Source organism: Mobula birostris, chromosome 10, assembly GCF_030028105.1.
Source record: "Mobula birostris isolate sMobBir1 chromosome 10, sMobBir1.hap1, whole genome shotgun sequence".
Lineage (NCBI taxonomy): Eukaryota > Metazoa > Chordata > Chondrichthyes > Myliobatiformes > Myliobatidae > Mobula > Mobula birostris.
Window position 1 is genome coordinate 1,566,073 of NC_092379.1, and position 23,318 is coordinate 1,589,390.

The window sequence follows — 23,318 nt, forward strand, 5'->3', positions numbered from 1 at the left end:
TGTCTAAGTCCTTCTGTAGCCTCTCTGCTTCCCAAAACTACCTGCCCCTCCACCTATCTTCGTATTGTCTGTAACTTTGGCCACAAAGCCATCAATTCTGTCATCCAAATCATTGACATATAATGTAAAAAGGAACAGTCCCAATGCAGACACCTTTAGAACACCATACGAGGCTCCTTTTATTCCCACTCCTTGCCTCTAGCCAATCAGCCAATGCTCTATCCATGCTAGTAATTTTCCTGTAATACCATGGGTTCATAACTTGTTCAGCAACCTCGTGTGGCACCTTGTCAAAGGCCTTCTCAAGATCCAAGTACACAACATCAAATAATTCTATCTGCAAGTTATTTCCAGTAAATACCTGGAGAAAAAGAATCTTGGGGTTGTACATGGTGACCATGTATGTACTCTGGTATTAAATGTTACTTTGAATTTTGAACTTTGGGTATTGCTCAGACTTGCATTGTGTCAAAGCAAGAGGCTGTAGACAAGTCAGTGGGATTGTGTAAATTAAGGTGTCAGGCAGAAAGAAGCCCGAAATCAGGCTGGCAGGTTGAACATGGGTGGCCTTCGATGTGAATGTCATCTGTGTTTGGTTTCTCTAATGTAGGGCGGTCACAGGGAAAAGGTTAAAACAGTACAAGTTCAAGTTAATTGCTGCTTCACCTCATGATTGCTGGTCCTTGTATCATGGGAAGGGGTAAAAGGCAGGTGTTGCATGAGCGAGCACCGTGAGATTGGAAGTGGTGAGCGGGATTGATTAGTTCTATAGGGTGAACCCTTTTTAATGGGAAGTGCTTGTGTGATAGCATTCAAAAATATATGATCAGAATTGGCAATCCAACCAATTTCATGGATCTGTGTCTCCGATCGAATTTCATCCACTCTGTATTTAAGAACGAAGGCACACTTGAGTATTGATGGTAAATAAGAGGTTACTTGCCTCAAACTAATTTAACACAAGATCGTTATCACATATTGTAATAGCACTATCTTTTAGACTCCCTGGACTTCTGCTGACCTGTTAACTCTTACTTTGTAGGCTGAGCAACCCCGCCATATTTCCCAAGTGGAGGCCTACGAGAATGAAGAGGAAAGAAAGTTCCGGCAGATTTTCAAAAGCTTGGCGGGAGATGTAAGTATTAAGAATCCGTGTGACCACTGTCTATTATAAACTTATCAACTGTGAAGGCTTGTCCCACATTAACTTGTTCTGGTTATCTGGAAAGTGTGGATACCTGAGTCTTGATATTGCAAACTTGTCTGATAAATTTTGTTTTGAATGCCCATGGTGGAGTTACCGGAAGGCTGGAGTATGATTAATATCATTCCTTCATTTAAGAAAGAACATCAGAGATAAGCAGGTAACTCCAGGTCAATGGGCCTTGTGTCAGTTGTAGGAAAAGTACTGGAGAAAACTTGATGGGTCAGGATTTGTGTTTTTGGAAAGGTAGGAAATGATTTATGAAAGTCAGCATGGTTTTGAGAAGAAAGCCCAGTCTTGCCATTTTTGACAGAGGTGGATGAAGGCTTCAATTGGCAGTAAAGATAATCATTGTGCGTCTTCTAGAGTTATAGAAAAGTACAGCACAGAAACAGGCTCTTCTGCCCATCTAGTCTGTGCCAATCCATGTAAACTGCTTACTCCGGTTGACCAGCATAGGGACCATAGCCCTTTATACCCCTACCATCAATGTACCAATCCAAACTTGCAGCATTCACTCTCTGTGGCAGCACGGGCAGGTGCTGGGGGCTGTGAAGACGGCAGGAGTTGCATGGAATTTGTAATTTAAAAGGGGCAAGTTTTCACACACAGGTATGGAGTGAGCTGCCAGAGGAAATGTTTAAGGCTTGGGAAATAATAACGTCTGAAATAAGTACATGGATAGGAAGTGTGAGAGGGATAGGGACCAAACCCAGGTAAATGAGTTGAGCATCATGGTTAGCATGGATGAGGTGGGCCAAAGGGCCAGCTTTTAATTTGCATGACTCTAACACTCCATCTCCATATGGCTGCTCAATGGTTGGCATAGTGCCTGTGGGCCAAAGGGCCTGTTTGTGCTGTACAGCTGTCTATAGATTCTATATGGTGATTTATGGTAGAAAGGTGGGGAAGGTGTGTAATCCACTGTCTGCCCTCAGTACCAGATCACTGTATAGGAATGTAGGGAAGGTACTGTATGTAATCCATATTACATATATAAGGTACAGTATCTAGTTCACTGAGTGCCAGTCGTACATCCTGTAAAATCTGCTGTGCAGCTTGACGTCGTGTGGCTCTGACCTTGGGTCCACTTAACAGCCGTAAACACATCTGCTGTTTCCTACATCTGTAAAATCTGGCGATAGTTTCACCAACAGAACCTCGTAACCCCTGTGTGAAGGACTCAAGTCCTGCTGTCCTGAATGGCTGGCTGCCTTGTTTAGGCAGTGTGAACCCGTGAAATCAGGTATCTTGAACAATGTACCGGGTCCAGCCACCATATGCAATCCCATATGGACTTGGCACATTTCAGTGCTATTGCTTTTTGTTCTTTATCGGCAGATACAAACATTGGTATGTTTAACCCCCTCATCCCCGCAATCCATCTGGTGAACCTTTGTCCTTCTCTCTCAGTTGCAAGTATATCCTTGAGTATGGTCTTGCAATTGGAATGTGTTGTCTTCTCCCATGTCCGTGTCCTTGTCCTCTCCCAACAGAACCCAACCCAACAGCTTTCCCAAGTCCCAACTGTGCCTGATTGTTAATATTTTAGCCTTAAACATCATCTGTTTATTTCCCTCCATAGATGTTGTTTGCGTTTCTCTAGTCTTCAAGCATCTGCAGAAGCTCTTGTGTTAATTTTCGTAATGTGTGGGGCTTCGGAATATCAATATTGCCTTTCAACATTTAGATTCTAAACTTTAGAAGATACTCTGCCTCTTACAAAGTGGATAATTTGAATTTATTTAAATCTTGCATCTGTCCCACAGGGAGTAAAAATCTTTGCTTTACGACTCCTTTGCAATGTACAAACATGTGAATTTATAAGTCTAGTGGCTTGTAGAAAGAAGTTGTCCTGTAGCCTGTTGGTCCTGGCTTTAATGTTGTGGTACCATTTGGAAGCAGCTGAAACAGTTTATGGTTGGGGTGATTGGTGTCCCCGATGATCTTCCAGGCTGCCTTTCTCCACCTGCTGCTATAAATATCCTCAATGGAGGGAAGTTCACATCCACAGATGGGCTGGGCTGTCTGTACCACTCTCTGCAGTGCCCAACGAACAAGGTTGATGCAGTTCCCGTACCAGGCGGTGATACAGCCAGTCAGGATACTCTCAATGGTGCTCCTGTAGAAGGTCTTAAGGATTTGGGGGCTCATGCTGAACTTCAGTCACCTGAGGTGGAAGAGACGCTGTTGTGCTTTTTTATTTGCCACACAGCCGGTGTGTACAGTCCAGGTGAGATCTTCCGTGAGATGGGAGAGGGTGCTGACACTGACTTCAACTTAAGTGTGCTGCTAAGTAGCGTCCCACACTGTAAGTTGGTGCCTGGTGACGAGAGAAGTTTCAAAGTTGTATACCAGGGTCTAAAGTTCCTTGTGACTCATCAAGGTTCAGAAGTAGGATCTGTCTGCAATCAGCCTTAATAAAACTAGTCTGATATGCTTTTCCTGTTAAATGGTGATTTCTCCTAAGTTCAGATGGCTAGAAGGAGGCGATTGAGTTAAATTTCTCTGTACGCTTTTTGTAACGTAGTCAGTGGTTGAATACTCCCTTGGAATTGATGCCAAAAATTGTAAACTAAGTTATCTTTTTATTTTGTAGGACATGGAAGTTAGTCCAACAGAGCTGATGAATATTCTCAACAAAATAGTATGCAGACGTGAGTATATTGTTAATATTCCATGTCCAGGAGTCTCATAGTTGTGATATTGTATGAAGCTGAGTTTGAAGTGCATTTTGTTTTGCTCGGTTATAGTCCCTCAAGTTTCAGATGGGAATTTGGTCAAAGAATCTTGGCTATTATCCTCGCAGTTTATAGTGTTGCATTCACAGATGGGTTTATTTAGATACTTAAATTGGTGACCTCTCAGTTGGTTTTGGTCATGGAACACGACAACATAGAAACAGGCCCTTTGGCCCATCTAGTCTGTGCTGAGTTATGATTCTGCTTCATCCCTTTTGGCCTGCACTTGAACCATAGTCCTCTATACCCCTTCCATCCACGTACCTATCCAAATTTCTCAAAAATTGAAATTGAACCACTTGTGCTAGCATCTTGTTCCACACTTTCACCACCCTCTGAGTGAAGAAGCTCCCTCTCATGTTCATAATTCACCTTTCACCCTTAACCCATGACCTCTAGTTCTCATCTCATCCCCCTTCAGTAGAAAAAGCCATTTGTTCTGTTCGATGCAAGTTCTTCTCGTAACACTCCTCTCTGTTACTGTACTGCTGTTGTACTTTTTTGTACTACGATCTTTACAACATTGTGCTATTTTTCACTTGTTCTGTTAATTACACCATGTTTGCTATTTGCTCCAAGCTCTATGCAAACAAGGGATCTCTTTGCACCTTAGTGTGTGTAGCACTCTCGTCTAGCACTAGCTAGTCGCCACTTGTAGGTGGATTTTGATTTTCTTCATTAGCTGCGGTGTTTGTCCAGAGAGACCAGGTATAGAACATTGGAATCTACAGCACATTACAGGCCCTTCAGCCCACAATGTTGTGCTGACTATGTAAACTACTCTAGAAACTGCCTAGAATTATCCTAGAATTAGAGCCTTCTGTTTCTCTAAGCACTATGTACCTACCTAAGAAGCTCTTAAAAGACTCTATTGTATCCACTTCCTCCACCGCAGGCAGTGCATTCCACGCACCCACCACTCTTTATGTGGAAACACCCACCCCTGACATACCATTTCAGGTCTTGGGGGGGAAAAGCCTCTGGTTATCCACACGATCAATGCCTCATCATCTTATGTGCCTCTATCAGGACATCATAGTTTGTTCGAAAAGTGACCGTACATGGACAGCCTCTTGTCATCACTTCATTCAGAGCATTGCAAAAGGCATTGGTGGTCAAACGGTTGATGTATGTTAATTAGGACAATGTGCTGGTACGGGCTGAGATGTAACATCAACTAGACAGTCAGCCAGACTCCATTCAAAAATGACATGAGAGTCAGGGAATAGCCTCCAGCTCCTTGGGGGTTTATTTGCAGACTCAATGGCACAACAGTGAATAAGGAGTGAAACTGGAAAAAAATAACAAAATGCAGTGCAATGCCACATTGTTCCATCCACACAATAATTGGGCACAGATGAGTAAGAACTTGGCTAAGTTTCCTGCAGATAAATATTATGGGAATCCAACAAGTAAGTACTATTGGTATATAACATGTGTAAAGCTTTAGCATCAAGTTTAGTGTCTAATAAACTCATAACATTTTTTTCATAAAGTCTTACTGATACCTTTAGATTAATTTCTAAACAATATAACATCAACCTACAAGCAATGCTGCGGCTGGGGAGACAACAAGATGTCTTTCATATTAGGTCGGACCGATAGGGTAGCGGTTCAATTCTGCCACATTCTGCAAGGAGTTTGTATGTTCTCCCTGTGACCGTGTGGGTTTCTCTGCACATTGCAAAATCTACGGATTAGCAAGTTAATTGATCACAAGGGTGTAATTGGGCCAAAAATAATTTTTAAAATGTAAGTATAAATTTAAAAAGCTAGTTTTCTGCTTTGAGAAATGATTTGGGGTGTATTCCATTATTGAAAATGAGCACTGCTGTTTGTTATTTGGTTATTGTGGGGCTTTCCTTATTTCTAGAGTAATAGTAACTCTTTAATTCTGAGAACAATGCTAGTCAGAGATGCTGAACAGCGCTGAAGAATGGGGTTAGTACAGATCTAAACTTGGCAGGATTAATGCCTGTGTGACTGACGAAGAAGTTGGAAGGTGATGCAGAAACAGTGGTTGTTTTCCAGTACCATGAGGTGCCTGCCAAGTTCCTCATGGAAGTGCTCATCTGGATGTGATTTGCCAGTTAACCCGTTTCTTCTCTGCCGCAGATGCTGACCTGAAGACTGATGGTTTCAGCCTGGAGTCCTGCCGCAGTATGGTGGCTGTGATGGATGTATCCTTTCAGTAAAGGCACCTCTGCCCTCTCAGCTCAAGGACGTTGACTGATGCCTTTTCTGCTTCTGGCACAATGGTCTTGACAGGCTGACCCACACTTGGGAAATCACTTCTTTAATTCCCTGGTCTGTAGTGCAGGAAAATAAATTTCCTAAAACCTAATTTCCTAAATTGAACACGGGGTGAAGGATTGGTTGCTGGTGTGAGAGTCCGCATTACATTTTTTACTGCCTACGCATGGGCTTGCTCTGTTAAACCATTTCCGTTCTCCCAGGAACACAGGAGATTCTGCAGATGCTGGAAATCCAGAGCAACACACAAACTGGGGCAGCACAGTAGCTCATGTGACACTGTTATAGCTTGGTGCGTTGGTGACTGGAGTTCAATTTCAGCACCTTCTTCAAGGAGTTTGTACGTTCTCTCTGTGGCTGCGTAGGCTTCCTCTCGCAGTCCAAGGGTTAATTGGTCACTGTATTAGGCAAGTGTTAAATGGGTGGGTTGTTGGGCAGTGCAGCTCATTGGACTGAAGAGACTGTTCCATGCTGTATCTCTAAATATTAAAAAAAAATACTGGTCAGGTCAGGCAGCATCTATGGAAAGGAATAAAGTGTTGATGTTTCGGGCCAAGAGCGTCCAGATTGTTGAGGGGTAGTAACTGTTCCTGAACCTGGTGGCATGGATCCTGTACCTCCTGTCCGATGGCTGAAGAGGGCGTGACCTGGATGGTGAGATCCCCAGTGATGGATGCTGCTTTTCTGCAACAATGCCCTGTATAGGTGTGTGCCGCACTGCGTGGTGGGGACGGCTTTACCCGTGGTAGACTGGCCCATATCCACTACTTTTTGTACAATTTTTCCATTCAAGGCTGTTGGTATTTCAATAGCCGGCTGTGATGCAACCGGTCAATGCCCTGTCCACCACAGATCTATAGAAGTGTGTCATTCTGAATCTATGCATACTTCTTAAGAAAGAAGTTCTGCCATGCTGTCTTTGTCTTTGTAATTGTACTTGCATACTGGGCCCAGGACAGGTCCTCTGAAATGATAACACTGAGGGATTTAAAGTTGTTGATCCTCTCCACCTCTGATCCCCAGATGAGGACTGGCTCTGGTTTCCACCTCTTGAAGTCTATCAGCTCCTTGGTCTTACTGACATTGAGTAAGAGGTTGTTGTTATGGCAACCACTCAGCCAGATTTTCAATCTCCCTCCTCTATGCTGACTTGATTCAGCCAGTGTCAGTGTTGTCATCGGCGAACTTGCCATAACTCCATGTGATTTGTTGTGTTTGAACCAAATTCTTGGTCAGGGGTCAACTAGACTTGACAGTGATTGGTTTATCTGATTGGTAACCATGGTGTCTTCAGTGATGCCGTTCTCCATTATTCAAGAATGTTTGAGAACAGTGTAGGCTAAAATGAATCAGTTGCAACAGGGAGGATTTGCTTTTTGGAGTTTCCTGCATCTATGGTTGCAGTTTGGAAGCACTGAAACCCCAGAATTGGACTTGGTTCAGCAGTGTCTAGCAGAACTATTTCTATTCTTTTTGTATAGAGTCTGTGCATTGAATGTCTTGGTAGGTTACGTTGCCTTAACTGACCTGCTTCAGGCTGACAGCACTGGGAGACTGGGCTTCGAAGAATTTAAGTACCTTTGGGAAAAGATTAAGAAATGGCAGGTATGTAGAATGTCTGTCCTGACCGTGTGTAATGTCAAGTTACGTGGAGTCACTAGATGTGTAAGACTCATTCCCCTGAGCAGAACGTGCCCTAGTTACTTTGAGGAGGGTTTCTGAGACTCTGTTAACCCAAACTCTTCTCATGCATGTGCTGGTGCTGGGACTGTTTATTTTTACTGACTATGTTGATTTGAATAACAGAATTGATGGCCTTGTGGCCACGTTTGTGGATGATATGAAGAGAAGTGGAGGGGTAGGTAGTCTTGGGGAAGCAAGGAGCCTACAGAAGGACTTGTACAAATTGGGAGAATGGGCACTGAAGTGGCAGACGGAGTGTAGTGTAGGGAAGTGTGTGGTCATGCGCTTTGGTAGAAGGAATAAAAGTGAAGACTAATTTCTAAAGGGGGAGGAAAATTCAGAAACCAGAGGTGCAAAAGGGCCTTGGGAGTCCTTGTGCAGGAGTCTCTAGAGGTTAATTTACAGTTTGACTTGGTGGTGAGGAAGGCAAATGTAACGTCAGCATTAATTTCAAGAGGACGAGGATATAAAAGCAGGGATGTAATGCTGAGGCTTTATAAGGCATTTGTGGTATTGTGAGCAGTTTTGGGACCCTTGTCTAAAAAGGTGTGCTGGCACTGGAGAGGATCCAGAGGAGGTTCACAGAATGATTCTGGGAATGAAAGGGTTAACTCACGAGGCATGTTTGATGGCTCAGGGCCTGTATCTGCTGGACTTTAGAAGAATGAAGTGGGGATCTTATTAAACCTATTGAATTTTGAAAGGTGTAGGTAGTGGATGTGGAGTGGGTACTTTCTATAGTGTGTGAGTTGAGGATGAAAGGGCACAGCCCCAGGATGAGGAACATCCGTTTAGAACAGAGATGAGGAGGAATTTCTTTAGCCAGAGGGAGGTGAATCTGCGGAATTCATTGCCACTGGTGTCTCTGGAGGCCAACTCATTGGGTATATTTAAAGCGGAGTTTGATAGATTCTTGATTAGTAAGGGTGTCAAAGGTCATGGGGAGCCCACTGGAGAATGGGGTTGAGTGGGATAATAAATCAGTCATGGTTAAATGGCTGAGTAGACTTGATGGGCTGAATACTCAAATTCTGCTGCCATGTCTTGTGGTCTAAGGGTATGAGGTTGCGTTTTCAAGATCGTTAACCAGGCAGCTTGGGACTGTAGCTGCCCTGGGTTTAAAAATGGTAGTGGTGTTGCTTGTTCTTGGGGGAGGTGATGGTGCCAGCAATAAAAGATGGCACTTTCTCAGATGTGTACCTTGATAACTGTACAGCCTTGTGGAGCTTGCGTTGTCCTGCTCCGATCTATATTTGGGTGGTGGTGAGGGGCTGACGTTGTGTGGATTTGGGCATAACTGCTGATTCTCGCACTACAGGCAGTCTATAAGCAGTTTGATGCTGACTGCTCTGGGACCATTAACAGCCAGGAGCTGCCAGGGGCATTCGAAGCTGCAGGTAAGGTGAAATGGTGAACCATTAGGTTGGTAAGTCCCTTGTGGGGGGGCAGGTGGTCGTTCGTTTTCTGGTGTCTTTTTTTTCCCCAACACTCCCTCTATAATGTGGTGCATCCTTGTATTTATTGTTCTAACATTTTTTAGTGGTGGGGTGGAGATAAATCTCTACCTTATTGTTTGAACATTCCCATCAAACCCTTCAGATTCTCCCTCTTGGCTTCACACTGGATGAAGTTTAGGGTGTCTGGTTAACTAACAACCTGTACATCATGTTATTGTTCTAACATTCCCATCAAACCCTTCCGATTGTCCCTCTGGGCTTCACACTAGGTGCAGTTTAGGGTGTCTGGTTAACTAATGACCTGTACGTTATTGGGATGTGGAAGGAAATGTCAGGAACTTGGGCAAATTCCACACACAGTCACGAGCAATGACTGTGCCACGACACTGTTATGCTGTCTGACAAACAAGATTTGATTCCAATTACTTTGCTCTGATTAAACAGCTGGTGCAGTGGAATTCCTTGGTCAGGAAAAGCTCAAAGAAGACATGGAATACAGGCTAATATTATATACAGGATCATCATTGCATGTTGTGTCATATGACATCGTTACGTGCTATGTTGTATGACCAGGATTGTTCTTGGCAAATTTTTCTACAGAAGTGGTTTGCCATTGCTGCCTTCTGGGCAGTGTCTTTACAAGACAGGTGACCCCAGTCATTATCAATACTCTTCAGAGATTGTCTGCCTGGTGTCAGTGGTCACATAACCAGGACTTGTGATCTGCACCGGCTGCTCATATGAACATCCACCACCTGCTCCTATGGCCTCACGTGACCCTGATCCAGGGAGGGGGCTGGGTGGAGGGGCTAAGCAGGTGTGCATGTTGCCCAAGGGTGACCTGCAGATAGTGGAAGGAAGGAGCAGCTTGCACCTCCTTTGGTAGAGACATGTCTCTGCCCTACCACCCGATTACAGTATCTGTGGAGGGGAATAAACAGTCGATGTTTTGGGCTGAGACCCTTCGTGAGGAGTTGGTCCTGATGAAGGGTCTTAGCCTGATATGTTGAGTGCTGATTTCCTCCATAGATGTTGCCTGATCTGCTGAGTTCCTTCACCACTTTGTTTCGCTCATGATTTCCAGCATCTGCAGAATCTCTTGTGTTACTGAAAATGTTCCTTCCAGACAACTTATCCTCAAACTGGAACGGCTTACATTCTGTGTAGAATAAAATAAAAACGGTTGGGTCTGTGGTAGGGTGTTCACTTGCTGGAAATCTTTAAAGGAACAAAAGAACCTCTAGATCAGGAGTTCCCATCCTTTATGCCATGGACCAGTGCCCTTAAGTAAGGGATCACTGGACTCCAGATTGGGAATCAGAATCAGGTTTATTATCACCGGCATATGATGTGAAATTTGTTAACTTACCAGCAGCAGTTCAATGCAATACATAACCGAGCAGAGAGAGAAAAAATAATAATAAATAAAATAAAACCTAATAATAAACAGGTAAATCAATTACATGAATAGATTTTAAAAAATGTGCAAAAACAGAAATTCTGTATATTTTTAAAAAGGTAAGGATAGTGTCCAAAGCTTCAATGTCTATTTAGGAATCGCGTGGCAGAGGGGAAGGAGCTGTTCCTGAATTGCTGAGTGTGTGCCTTCAGGCTCCTGTATCTCCTGCCTGATGGTAACAGTGAGAAAAGGGCATGTCCTGGGTGCTGGAGGTTCTCATAATGAACGCTGCCTTTCTGAGACACCGCTCCCTAAAGATGTCCTGGGTACTTTGTAGGCTAGTACCCAAGATGGAGCTGACTAGATTTACAACCTTCTGCAGCTTCTTTTGGTCCTGTGCAGTAGCCCCTCCATACCAGACAGTGATGCAGCAGGTCAGAAGTTTTTGAGTGTATTTGTTGACATGCCAAATCTCTTCAAACTCCTAATAAAGTATAGCTGCTATCTTGCCTTCTTTATAACTTCATCGAGATGTTGGGACCAGGTTAGATCCCCAGAGATCTTGACACCCAGGAACTTGAAACTGCTCATTCTCTCCACTTCTGATCCCTCTGAAGGATTGCTCCTTCATCTTGCCCTTCCTGAAGTCCACAATTAGCTCTTTTGTCTTACTGACAAAGTCCTGATCTTGGAACTATTTGTCCCTGGGGGAGGGGGGGTGGTTCTCATCACTAGCGATCAGGTTATGGAAACCTCAGAATACATGGTTGGCACAGCATTGTGGGCCGAAGGGCCTGTAATGTGCTGCAGGTTTGTCCCCTGAGCCTTTCTGTTGAACAGAATCAAAGGGAAACGGCTCAGGATCCACGGGTTCAATGGTGCAAGAGAGACAACCACCTGGAGTTAGGGACTATGCAACAGATTGAATGGATAGTGTTGGATGAAAGTAAAAGGCCTAGATTTGTTCCCAGATCATGTCCTGTTATGGAAACAGCAATGCCCATGATCGGAAAATCCTACAAAAAGTGGTGGACACAGCGCAGTCCATCAGAGGCAAAGGCCTCCCCACCATTGGACACGTGCATGGAGCAGTGCCACAGGATGATGGCATCCATCATCAGAGACCCCCAGGATTCCCCTTGTCGCTGCCACTAGGAAGGAGGTACAGGCACCAGCAGGTCCAGGAGCAGTTAATACCCATCAGCCATCAGGCTCCTGAGCCAGTGTGGATAACTTCACTCATCTCAATTCTGATGGGTTCCACAACATACGCAGGTTCAAGGACCCTACAACTTGGATTCTCAGTACTATGTACTTACTTGTTTTTAAATTTACTTGTGCAGTTTGTTGTCTTTTGCGCATTGATTGTTGGTATTTGTGTGGAGTTTTTCATTGATTCTATTGAACTTCTCTGTTCTACTGTGAATGCCTATTTTAAAAAAGAATCTCAGGGTAGTATGTGATGATATATACATATTTTTTATAATTTGTGTACACAGCGTTCCAAAGTTCAAAGTTTCTAATCCCAGTCCTTGCTACTTCACATCTGAGGAGATCTTGGGCTCAATGTCAATACATTCCTACACTTTTGGAATTTCTCCCTAATTCAGTAATACTTTGATTTTCTATTCATGGCAACACTAGATCAAGCCTGCTCTAGTGTGCCATCTGGTGCTTGGAGGGAATATCAACCATTATTCAGCTGTAGGTTACCACCACAGGAAGTGGCCTTTTATGCCCCTGGAAGTAATCTCTCTCGCCAAGTTTTTTTCATGTGTTTATCCAAACCACTTTGTGAAAATTATGCTAAACTACTTCCTCATCCCTTCCAACAGGCCAACGATTGTAAACTGCAGTAGTCTGTCCAGAAGAAAGGAAAGGACTTGTGTTTCTTTCGCTCCTTGGAATCAGAATAGAGTTTATTATCACCAGAGTTTGTAAAATCTGTTGTTTTGTGTCGGTAGTGCAGTGCGAGACACAGACATTGCTATAAGTTACACAATGAAATAGAACGAGGAATAGTGAGGTAGTGTTCATGGACCATTCAGCAATCTGATGGTGCAGGGAAAGATGTTCCTAAAATTGGTGTGTGTTGTCCCCCCCCCCCCCCCCACCATGGTAATAATGTGACGATGGAATGTCCCAGATAGTGGGGTCTTTAATGATGCATGCTACGTTCTTGAGCTATCACCTTTTGAATATATCCTCAGTGGAGGAAACGTGATGTCACCACAACCACCAAAGATGGAGTTCAGATGAGTCTTGACCCAAGACATGTCCTCTGTTTGCCACCACAGACACTGACTGAGCTCTTCCAGCAGCTATTTTAAAATTCCAGGTTCCAGCACCTGCAGTCTCATAGTCATAGTCATACTTTATTGATCCTGGGGGAAATTGGTTTTTGTTACAGTTGCACCATAAATAATTAAATAGTAATAACATTATAAATAGTTAAATAGTAATATGTTAAATATGCCAGGAAGTAAGTCCAGGACCAGCCTATTGGCTCAGGGTGTCTGACCCTCCAAGGGAGGAGTTGTAAGGTTTGATGGCCACAGGCAGGAATGACTTCCTATGACGCTCTGTGTTGCATCTCGGTGGACTGAGTCTCTGGCTGAATGTACTCCTGTGCCCAACCAGTACATTATGTAGTGGACAGGAGACATTGTCCAAGATGGCATGCAACTTGGACAGCATCCTCTTTTCAGACACCACCATCAGAGAGTCCAGTTCCATCCCCACAACACTGGCCTTACGAATGAGTTTGTTGATTCTGTTGGTGTCTGCTACCCTCAGCCTGCTGCCCCAGCACACAACAGCAAACATGATAGCACTGGCCACCACAGACTTGTAGAACATCCTGAGCATTGTCCGGCAGATGTTAAAGGACGTCAGTCTCCTCAGGAAATAGAGACGGCCCTGACCCTTCTTGTAGACAGCCTCAGCGTTCTTCTCCTGTGTTCATCAAAAATGAATGGTTACTGTGAGGGTTGGGCAAGAATATGACAGCTAGTGATAGGTGTACTACTTCATTTTGCAACTAGATTTTGATTGAGGTCTGCCATTGGCTTGGATAGCTTCCTGCATCCTACTTCAAAATGGTAGCCTGTGGTCTGGTATGTTCTGCTGAGTGCTGTTGCTTCGTCTGCAGTGGAGAGCCAGCCTGGAGCTGTTTGTGCAGCTTCCTCCGAGGGGGACTGGGACTTGCCCTTGGGACTAATGTTCCATTAGTTGGGGAGCCAAGGTAGTGTAGCAGTTAGTGCAAAGCTATTACAGCTTGGGGTGTTTTGGAGTTCTGAGTTTGTTCTGTAAAGAGACTCTGTATGTTTTCCCTGTGGAATGCATGTGCTTTTTCTGTGTCTTCAGGTTTTTGCCCACAGTCCAAAGAGCAAATGGTGAGGGTGGAGTGGTGGGGGACAGGTGGCAGAGAAGGAGTGCCAGGGGCAGTGGGTGGCGTGAGTGCAGACACACCCAGCCCTGAGACACCAGGCAAGATTATTGATTCTAAACAGTTGGTTTATTGATCATTACAGAATGTCTCTCTGGTGCTTCCCACTCCCTCCCCTCTCCCTTTCCCTTTTCCCAACCATGATTACCCTCTCCCTGTCCCCTTCCCACTCTCAGTCCACGATAGAGACCCAGATCAGAATCAGGTTTATCATCACTCACATTCTGTCATGAAATTTGTCTTTTTTGTGTGGCAACAGTACAGTGCAATGCATAAAATTGCTACAGTACTGTGCAAATGTCTTTGGCACCCTAGCTTATATACATTTATATTATATACCTTAGAGTTTACTCAGTAAACGGCAGGTTGAAGCTCTGCAGTGATGGGTCCAGGGTTGGGGGCAGGCCAGGGACCTTTTCGTTAAGTCTCTTTTCTTTCCCTGGCAGGATACCCTCTGAACGATGAACTGTACCGACTGCTGTACCGCCGGTATGCCAACGAATCTGGAGACATGGACTTTGATAACTACATCGCCTGCCTAGTCCGATTGGACGCCATGCTCAGTAAGTAATGGGGGTTGTGTTGCTGTTTTTAATGCCTTCGGTGAGGACCCAGATAAGAATGGGGGAGGGAGTTCGATGTAAAGGTACAAAACGGCTCTGACATAGAGTAGAGCGCCTGGTTTGAAGATTCAAGTTTGTTTATTGTCATTCGTCAGTATACAAGTGTAAAGGAGAGGAAAATGATTGTCACTCCAGATCTGATGCAGCACCAAAAAAAACACCAATTTAAAAACAATAAATCTAAATAAATGAGATTAGCTTGTATACATTGTCTGTCCATAAAGTGACACTAGGCACTGAAGTCTCTGGCAGGAAATGATAAAGTACTGGTGGAGGGATGAGTTAATGGGTGGAGGTGTTGATCAGCCTTGCTGCTTGGGGAGAAAGTAACTTTTTGATCTTGTGGTCCTGATGGATAGCCTCCCTGATGGGAGTGGGAGAAACAGTCCCTGATCAGGGTGGGTGAAACCCTTCATGATGTGTATTGGCAGCTTTAACTGTCTGTTGGAGAGCCCCCTGCCCCCGGCAATGCAGTTTCTGTGCCACACAGTCATGCAACATGTTAGCATGCTCTCAACTGTGCACCTGGGTAAGTTTGAGAATTGATGTGAATACTCTGGCTCTTTTCAGCCTCCTCAGAAAGGGGAGGCGTCGGTGAACTTCACTGTAAAGAAGGGATTCCAGCCCTGGCATCCATGGACCCCTTGCTTAATGGTGTTAGTACATGGCATGAGAGGGTCGGGAAGCCCTGCGGTAGAGGATGTGTTCTGGGACCATGAGAAACCATGGAAACTGGACCATTTCCATGTTACAGATACGAAAGCTTGAAAGCAGGACCCACCAGACTCCAGACAGCTTCCATCCGAGTGTGATGAGATGGTTTTGTGCCCTCGCAATCTACCTCATGATCTCGCACCTTGTCGTTTACCTGCACTGCACTTTCTCTGTAACTGTTGCATTCTATTCTGCATTGCTGTTTTACTTTGTTCTGCCTCAATGATTTGATATGTATGAACGGAATACAAGAAGGGCTTTTCACTGTTTCTCAGTCCATGTAATAATAATAAAATATGAGAATAATGGCTGCACATAAAGCAGTTATTGCCAGTGGCCTGGGTTCAATTCCAACTCCTATCTGAAAGGAGTCAGTACTGATGGAGGGTTTTGGCCCTGTTGCCACATGAACAGGTGGCAAAAGGGAGAAGCCCCCTGCCATAAACCTCCAGGCACTGTCAACTTGCCAATGCCTTGGAAGCAACCAACCACAGCCGACACTGAGTCCATCTGTCCAAAAACTTCGAGCCTCCGACCAGCCCCTCTCATACAGCCTCCCGAGCGCCATCCTCTGCCAAGCGCCTTCGACCTCGCCACGGCTGCCGAAACAAGTAAAGCCGAGGATTCGGGGCCTTCTGCTCCGGAGATTCCGGTTACCACACAGTAGCTGCGGCAGCGAAGTGGGCATTTCAGAAGTTCCTCTAGATGTTCCTCCGTACTCTCACCTCCGTCTCCATCAAATCAGAATTGTGCACGGTCCCCTACCTGACAGATTACAGATATCATTCACTGGAGAGGCCGCTCCTTCACACCCACGTTCCAGGCAGTGTTAATCATCGGGTACAAAGGAGGGGTGAACGTTATCGGTAATTCAAAGGAAGCATTGCTTATCAACATTCTATATTTTTTTTAATCAACTGCTGTTTTCACAGCTCTAGGATCCCATTGTCCAGAGCTACATTTTAAATTTAATCTACAGTCTATATTCAAATCTGAAAATAGGTGGCTGAAGTTATTTGCTTATGTCCTAACCCCAAAAATGCCCTAACAGGCCCTAAATGCTTGTTTATTGGCCTCCATAGATGCTGCCTGACTTGGAGTTCCTCCAGTATTTTGTGTGTGTTGCTCAAGATTTCCAGCATCTCTTGTGTCTATGGTCACAAGGAAACTGTGCATAATACATATAGCACTGGACGTGATGGGGCAAAGAGGCCATTCTGTGCTGAGCACCTCCATGACATTGGAGGGGGATCTAGAGATGGGGTGGGAAGGAGAATATAGAAACATAGAAAACCTACAGCACAATACAGGCCCTTCGGCCCACAAAGCTGTGCCGAACATGTCCTTACCTTAGAAATGACCTAGGGTTACCCATAGCCCTCTATTTTTCTAAGCTTCATGTACCTGTCCAGGAGTCTCTTAAAAGACCATATCGTATCCACCTCCACCACCGTCGCACCCTCTCTGCGTGTATATTTTAAAAAAAAACACAAACAAACCTGCCTCTGACATCTCCTCTGTACCTACTTCCAAGCACCTTAAAACTGTGCCCTCTTGTGCTGGCTATTTCAGCCCTGGGAAAAAGCCTTTGACTATCCACACAATCAATACCTCTCATCATCTTATACGCCTCTATCAAGTCACCTCTCATCCTCCGTCGCTCTAAGGGAAAAAGGCCGCAGTCACTCAATCAATTCTCATAAGGCATGCTTCCCAATCCACACAGGGTGGAAAATAGCAGCATTAGTCATGAAACTTTCTCATCAGTATGCGAGCAGGATGCAATCATTAATGTACCCAGAAACAAGGTACAGAGGATCAGAGCGGGACTGAAGGAAGAAGTGTTACATACTATCACAAGATGTGTTTGGCTTAGACTTTTGAGGTTTTCTGTGGCTTGCGGTAATGAATGGAGTTTGAGTAGTTGTTGAATGCAAGAACAAGGGAGCCAGATGGTTGGGGGCGGGGTGTGGGTGCGGGTGACATTAGGGAGTGGTTGCATCTCTATTCAAGGAAGGAGTAAATTATTATATTTTGTAACTTCAAAACATTAAACTAATTTGAACTTTGGGTTTACTTTGTGAGGCTTGCCTGTGTCACGTGGTGACACGATGACATATGGAATTCACACATGTATTTGTATGTCAATCATGAATTATTTAAACAAGCAAGAATGCTTAATCAGCCAACATAAATACAAGATTATACAAATATTAAATACACAACGTAAATGGTCATCAAGCCCTCTGGCTGTGACACAGCGGATTGAATTCCTGGTTGTAAACTTGTTTTCTTTTTCACTTTCAGGATCCTTCAATGCGCTGGACAAGGACAAAACTGGATCCATCAAAGTTAACATTGTTGAGGTAGGGTCAAATTGTCCCCATCGCTGGATGTGGATTCTGCTCATCAGCACCTGTTTCACTCTGGATGTGGACATTTGTACCCCCCCTCCCCTTACAAATCCTCCTGAGGAGCTGCCCCATGCAGACACTCTCGATTGTGCAGGTTATGCCAGAGAGAATTTGGATCAATCAGTGCAAAGGTCAATGGTTCGGTTCACTGTTTCCAGTGAACTTGGACTTGCAGAGTTAATTGATCACTTGGGTTAAGTCTGTGGTGAGAAAGGCAAATGGAATATTGGCATTTATTTCAAAGGATTAGACTGTAAGAGCAAAGATGTAATGCTGAAGTTTTGTAAGGCATGGGCCAGACTGTACTTGGAGTTTTGTGAGCAGTTTTGGGCCCCTTAACTAAAAATAATGTGACCTTAGAGGATCCTGAGGAGGTTCATGGGAATGAACCTGGGAACTTAAATGTTACTGTATGAGCAGTGTTTGGTTGCTCTGGGCCTGTACTCATTGGAGTTTAGAAGAATGGGGGGGGGGCGTGAAATCTCATTGAAACCCATCAAATATGGAAAGGCCTAGATAGAGTGGATGTGGTGAGGGAGTTTCCTATAGTGAGGCCAGGGGGTGGGGGGGTGTCTAGGATCAGAGGGCACAACCTCAATAGAAGGACATCCCTTTAGAAAAGAGATGAAGAGGAATTTCTTTCACCAGAGTGTGGTGAACCTTTGAAATTCATTGCCACAGGTGGCAGTGGAAGCCAAGTCATTGTATATTTAAAACAGAGGTTAAAAGGTTCTTGATTAGTCAGGGTGTTACAGGTTACGTGAGAAGGTAGCAGAATGGGGTTGAGAAGGGAAATAAACCAGCCATGATGGAATGGTGGAGCAGACTTGATGGGCTGAATGGCCTAAATCTGCTTTTATATCTTATGGTCTTGCGTGGTTATGCTGGATTTGACTGTTTGATAACTTTCTGGTTGTGATCCTTGACTCTGAAACACCAAGAGCTCCTTAGTTTGCTGGACATGGAGATCAGCCTGTAACTTGCCAATGAATAACCTGTAACTGTGTGGAGGTTGATCAGTGATGAGAAGGCAGACACCTGACCAGCAAAGCCAGGGCTTCACCTGAAGCTCGTGCTGTTGTGACATTTGAATCTCTGCTGCATCACGCCCATTCAGAGGCTTGAGTTTGTTTCCTTCCCTGGGTGTGGCTAAGGCTGGTAGTTCGTGCCTATTCCCTGTCGCTAGGCATGTGGTTGTTAGAGGAGATGTTGCACTGGGACTGGGGCATTGATGTGACTGAGGTAAACCAACAGGCTCGTGATGCATGGCTGGTTTGAAATTCTGTCTGAAATTTAACTGAAGTCAAATCTTTGAATTTCTGAGGGGGTTTTCAACTTGGGTTTTAGTTCAGAGTCAGTACATTACAAACATAACACAAATTACGTAAACTTAAATTAATTGTACATGCGCCCTTGACACAATGTGCTGGTCAGTGGCGTAGTGGCATCCACACCGGACTTCGAGGTGAGTGGTCCTGGGTCTGAATCCGGCCAGCCCCTTGCATGCTTTCCATCCGTGTTGGGTCGAGCATCGAGCTAGCAACTCGGCCTCGTTTATATATAAATAAGTAAATTTAAATAAATAAAATAAATCAGACAAAATCCTAAAGAAACGGCAAGGTTGTCACCTAATATGCCACAAGGTGTGGAGAGGAATAACAAACATGACACAAACAAAAGTAATGTAACTTTAGTGTGAGTTGAGGGAAATGTTTATCTAAATCACACTTTGAATTTGGGTAAGTGGATTGTCTCTGTTAATATAACTGATAGAATCCTGTTTGGTGGAGCACAGTTAGTATGTTTGTTGAACTGACACATCAGTGGGCCATTTGGCCCTTTGAATCTGTTTATAAAAAAAAATTAGGTATTCAGGTGAAAATAGCAGCCTCGAGTTTGATCCTGCTGTGGAATATCTCCTTATGACAGTGTGGGTTTTCTCCTACATCTTAAAGGTGTGTAGATTGGAGTAGTTGGTTGCTTGAAATTTCTTTAGCGTGATGGAGTTAATTGGAATGTTGGATGAACGATAAATGGGATCAATGTTGGATTAGTGTAAATGGGTGGTCAGTGTGGACTCTGGGCCAGAATGACCATTTCTGCACTGTATTGCTCTCTGAATCCACAGTTGGTCAGTTCTAATTACACTGTATACTTACACTGGGGTACACCTGCACACTTCACTCATGCAAATATCTAATCAGCCAATTATGTGGCAGCAACTCTATGCATAAACACATGTAGACATGGTCAGGAGAAGTTCAGTTGTTCAGACCAAACATGGGAAGAAATGTGATCTCAGTGACTTTGACCATGGAATAATTGTTGGTGCCAGCTGGGGTGGTTTGAGTATCTCAGAAACTGCTGATCTCCTGGGATCTTTGCATATAATGGTCTCTCGAGATTACAGAGAATGGTGTGGCAGTTATGTGGGTGAAAATGCCTTCTTAATAAGAGGGGTCACAGGAGAACGGGCAGACTGGTTCAAGCTGACAGGAAGGTAACAGTAACTCAAATAACCACGCATTACAACAGTGGTGTGCTGAAGAGCATCTCTGAATGCGCAACATGTTGACCCTTAAAGTGGATGGGCTACAGCAGCAGAAGACCAGGAACATGCACCCAGTGTCCACTTCATTAGGTACAGGCAGTACGTAATAAAGTGGCCATTGAGTATATAACCCCTTGGAGGAGAAAATTCCTTGTAAAAGATGGGTCAACATTCAATAAGTCATTCAGCATCTGCAGAGCGACACGTAGTTAATATTACAGGTTAGCGATTTGTCATTGGTTGGTTTTATTTTGAGAAGCTCCTGTGAGAGAGGAGTTAGTACAGCAAAGGGACAACTATGTTAACATTTTTCTCCTCTCTGTTCTAGTGGCTGCAGCTCACCATGTACTCGTGAACATCCACCTCACCGTCAGTCCTTTGAAGAGAGCAGAGGATCCTGGTGGCGCTGCTTGGCTGTTGTAGTTGGATAAATAATCCTTTGCTTAGGGGGTGGGCATTGTGGGTGAAAAATATATTTTTCTGCATGTTAGCTTTTTATAGTTACTAAGATTTCCATCAGTATGGCTTGTTCGGAGATGTTGCTGACTCTGCAAGGGCAGGTGAATTTGACTGTTCCGAAATCTACTTCCTTCCACTAACTCCTGGCTTCCAAAAGCAGAGGTTGTTCTATTCTAGGAATTGGAGGTTCTGCAGAAGTAACGTTGAAGATGAGAGACTAAAGGGCTTTAAAAATGGAGAGGTAGAGATGTGGTCAGCAGTTAGTCCCTCCTGTTATCTCCACAGATGTAGAGTGCCCTGTCCATGGTTTTCCTGCACTTCCCCTCTCCGGTTCCCATCCTCTGCTCTCTCTGCCTTTCCTGCTCTCTGCTTGTGAATGGAGGATTGAGGAAAATTAGAGTGCAAAAGAAGCTTTGGGATTCTCTGACCAAATTGTGTCCTCTTCTTTGGGGAAATAAAAATAAAAGCTGCAGATGATGGGAATTTGAGACAAAAACAAACTATTCAATAAGTCAGGCTGCATGTTTGGAGAGAGGAGCAGGGGCTAACACCTCAGATTGGATTACCTGAAAGTTTAACTTCCTTTGCAGATACTGCCTGACCTATTGAATATTCTAGATTGAATGTCTACCTGAAAGACATGAGACACAAAATAAGGTTGCTGAAATTGCTGTGCAGGTTCAGAGTTCATTTGTGGGTTAAAGGGAGGACAGGTTCAAGGTTTGTCCTTTATTTTGTGGAATGTACAAGCATCAAAATGCCATTTGAAGCTTACTAGTTTAAGACCCATTTCACCTGCATGAATATCTGTATTATTTACCCACTTGTGGTGAAGCTGTAACTCGAGGAACCATCATCTTTCTTGAATTGGATTCCTTGATGGACAAGTTTAAAGCAGTGTATTTGAAACCTGGTTAATCTGCCAATAACTGCAACCTTGGAAAAGTCAAGTTTGTATTTATGTGCTTCATATTTAATGGGACAGAGATAGTAAAGAGGCTTTTGAACACTTTTTATCTTAACCTAACTGCTTTCATTTATCATGATTCTCTTGAAGGTTTCTAGTTTAGTTCTAATGTAGGAACATTATTTATGATTTTGCTGAAATGATCCATATTTCATCCTGTTAAATTTTTTTTGCCAGTTCCATCACACAAAAGCAGGATCATTTGGAAAAAGTTGAATGAGAGCAACGGCTTTTGATCCCCAAATTGGCCTCTTTGAGAACTAATTTCATTTTATAAAAAAGAAGGATGTTATGTTGTTACTGTTGAAACTAGTTTGTGTTCAACAAGGATCCATTCAGCACAAAACTAATTCTTTCCTAGCTGCACTGGAATCTGGAATCATTTGGAGTTCTGCCAATAGTTCCCCATTTAGAGTGAGGAGAAATCTGTGAGGAAGCCATTCTTTTGGCATCAATTTCTTGAGGATGAAGATAATTCTGTTTGCATCAATAGTGATGGTGCCATAATCCAACGAACCTATTTGCAATTCTTGATCTTGGTAGCATTAAATAAGTTTGGCCAATTGACATAGTCATTATGGAAGACCATGCTTCCTCTTGCCATATAGTGTTAGTAGAAGCATCCCTTCTGGTGTCTAGAGTGTGCCAAAGCATGGAGCTTGTAGGTCAGGAGGGATAGGGTGGGGAACTTGTTGCTGGTTGTTGGACCAGGAACAAGCAGTCTCTCCATCACTAACATGCCAAAAAAAACCCCCACAATTTTGTCAGGAAATTGACTTTTTTTTCTTCTTGTGTTGAGGTTCTCCTGGGGGATGTGTGATTACTGACCCTGCCATAATGTAATGGGGAAGAGAGTTGTGGGGTGAACAGATGCGTTTGAAAGTTGCTAACCTGCCTCTGTTGCTGCTTACCTGTTGCACCTTCCTTCAGTGGCCAATCTGTATGGTTTTTATTAAAAGAAAATCTATCCACTTTTTAAAAACTTGTCTGCTCATTTCTTTTTAAAAAAAAAAGGTAACTGCAAGCACGTATGAGACGTAACACCAGATTCTGACTACACATGATTCTGAGCTCCGGGGCAGTTCTACAAGGTAATTTCCTGGAGGTTACCTGAGAATTGTCCCACAGAAATGAGTAAAATACACTAATACTCTCTAGAATGAATGAGACATCTTATTGAGTCGTGGTTATACAGCACTTTGGACATGCTGATGATCAAATTCCTATGGTTGGTAACCACTTCTTTAGGTACACTTGTATACCTGCTTGCTAATGCAAATATCCTGTTAACTGTAGGACATAATGGAAAATGAGAGCTATCGTCAAGGGCCAGGTTGAGAAGCAGTTCTGCCAAAGGCTTTTGGGCTGAAATGTTGACTGTACTTTTTTTTTTCCCCAATGATGC

General features: G+C 43.9%; 1 protein-coding gene across 1 annotated transcript in view; it reads left to right on the forward strand.

The window, feature by feature from the left end:
* Positions 1 to 22,895, forward strand: part of capns1b (calpain, small subunit 1 b) — a 41,216-nt gene extending 18,321 nt beyond the window's left edge. The window contains exons 4-11 of the mRNA XM_072269803.1: positions 1,043 to 1,135; positions 3,804 to 3,861; positions 6,061 to 6,125; positions 7,735 to 7,803; positions 9,200 to 9,278; positions 14,632 to 14,748; positions 17,830 to 17,888; positions 20,816 to 22,895. Of these exons, the coding sequence (XP_072125904.1) occupies positions 1,043 to 1,135; positions 3,804 to 3,861; positions 6,061 to 6,125; positions 7,735 to 7,803; positions 9,200 to 9,278; positions 14,632 to 14,748; positions 17,830 to 17,888; positions 20,816 to 20,842 (567 nt within the window). The 3' untranslated portion in view covers positions 20,843 to 22,895. The remainder of the gene's footprint in view (positions 1 to 1,042; positions 1,136 to 3,803; positions 3,862 to 6,060; positions 6,126 to 7,734; positions 7,804 to 9,199; positions 9,279 to 14,631; positions 14,749 to 17,829; positions 17,889 to 20,815) is intronic.
* The last annotated feature ends 423 nt before the right edge of the window (positions 22,896 to 23,318 follow it).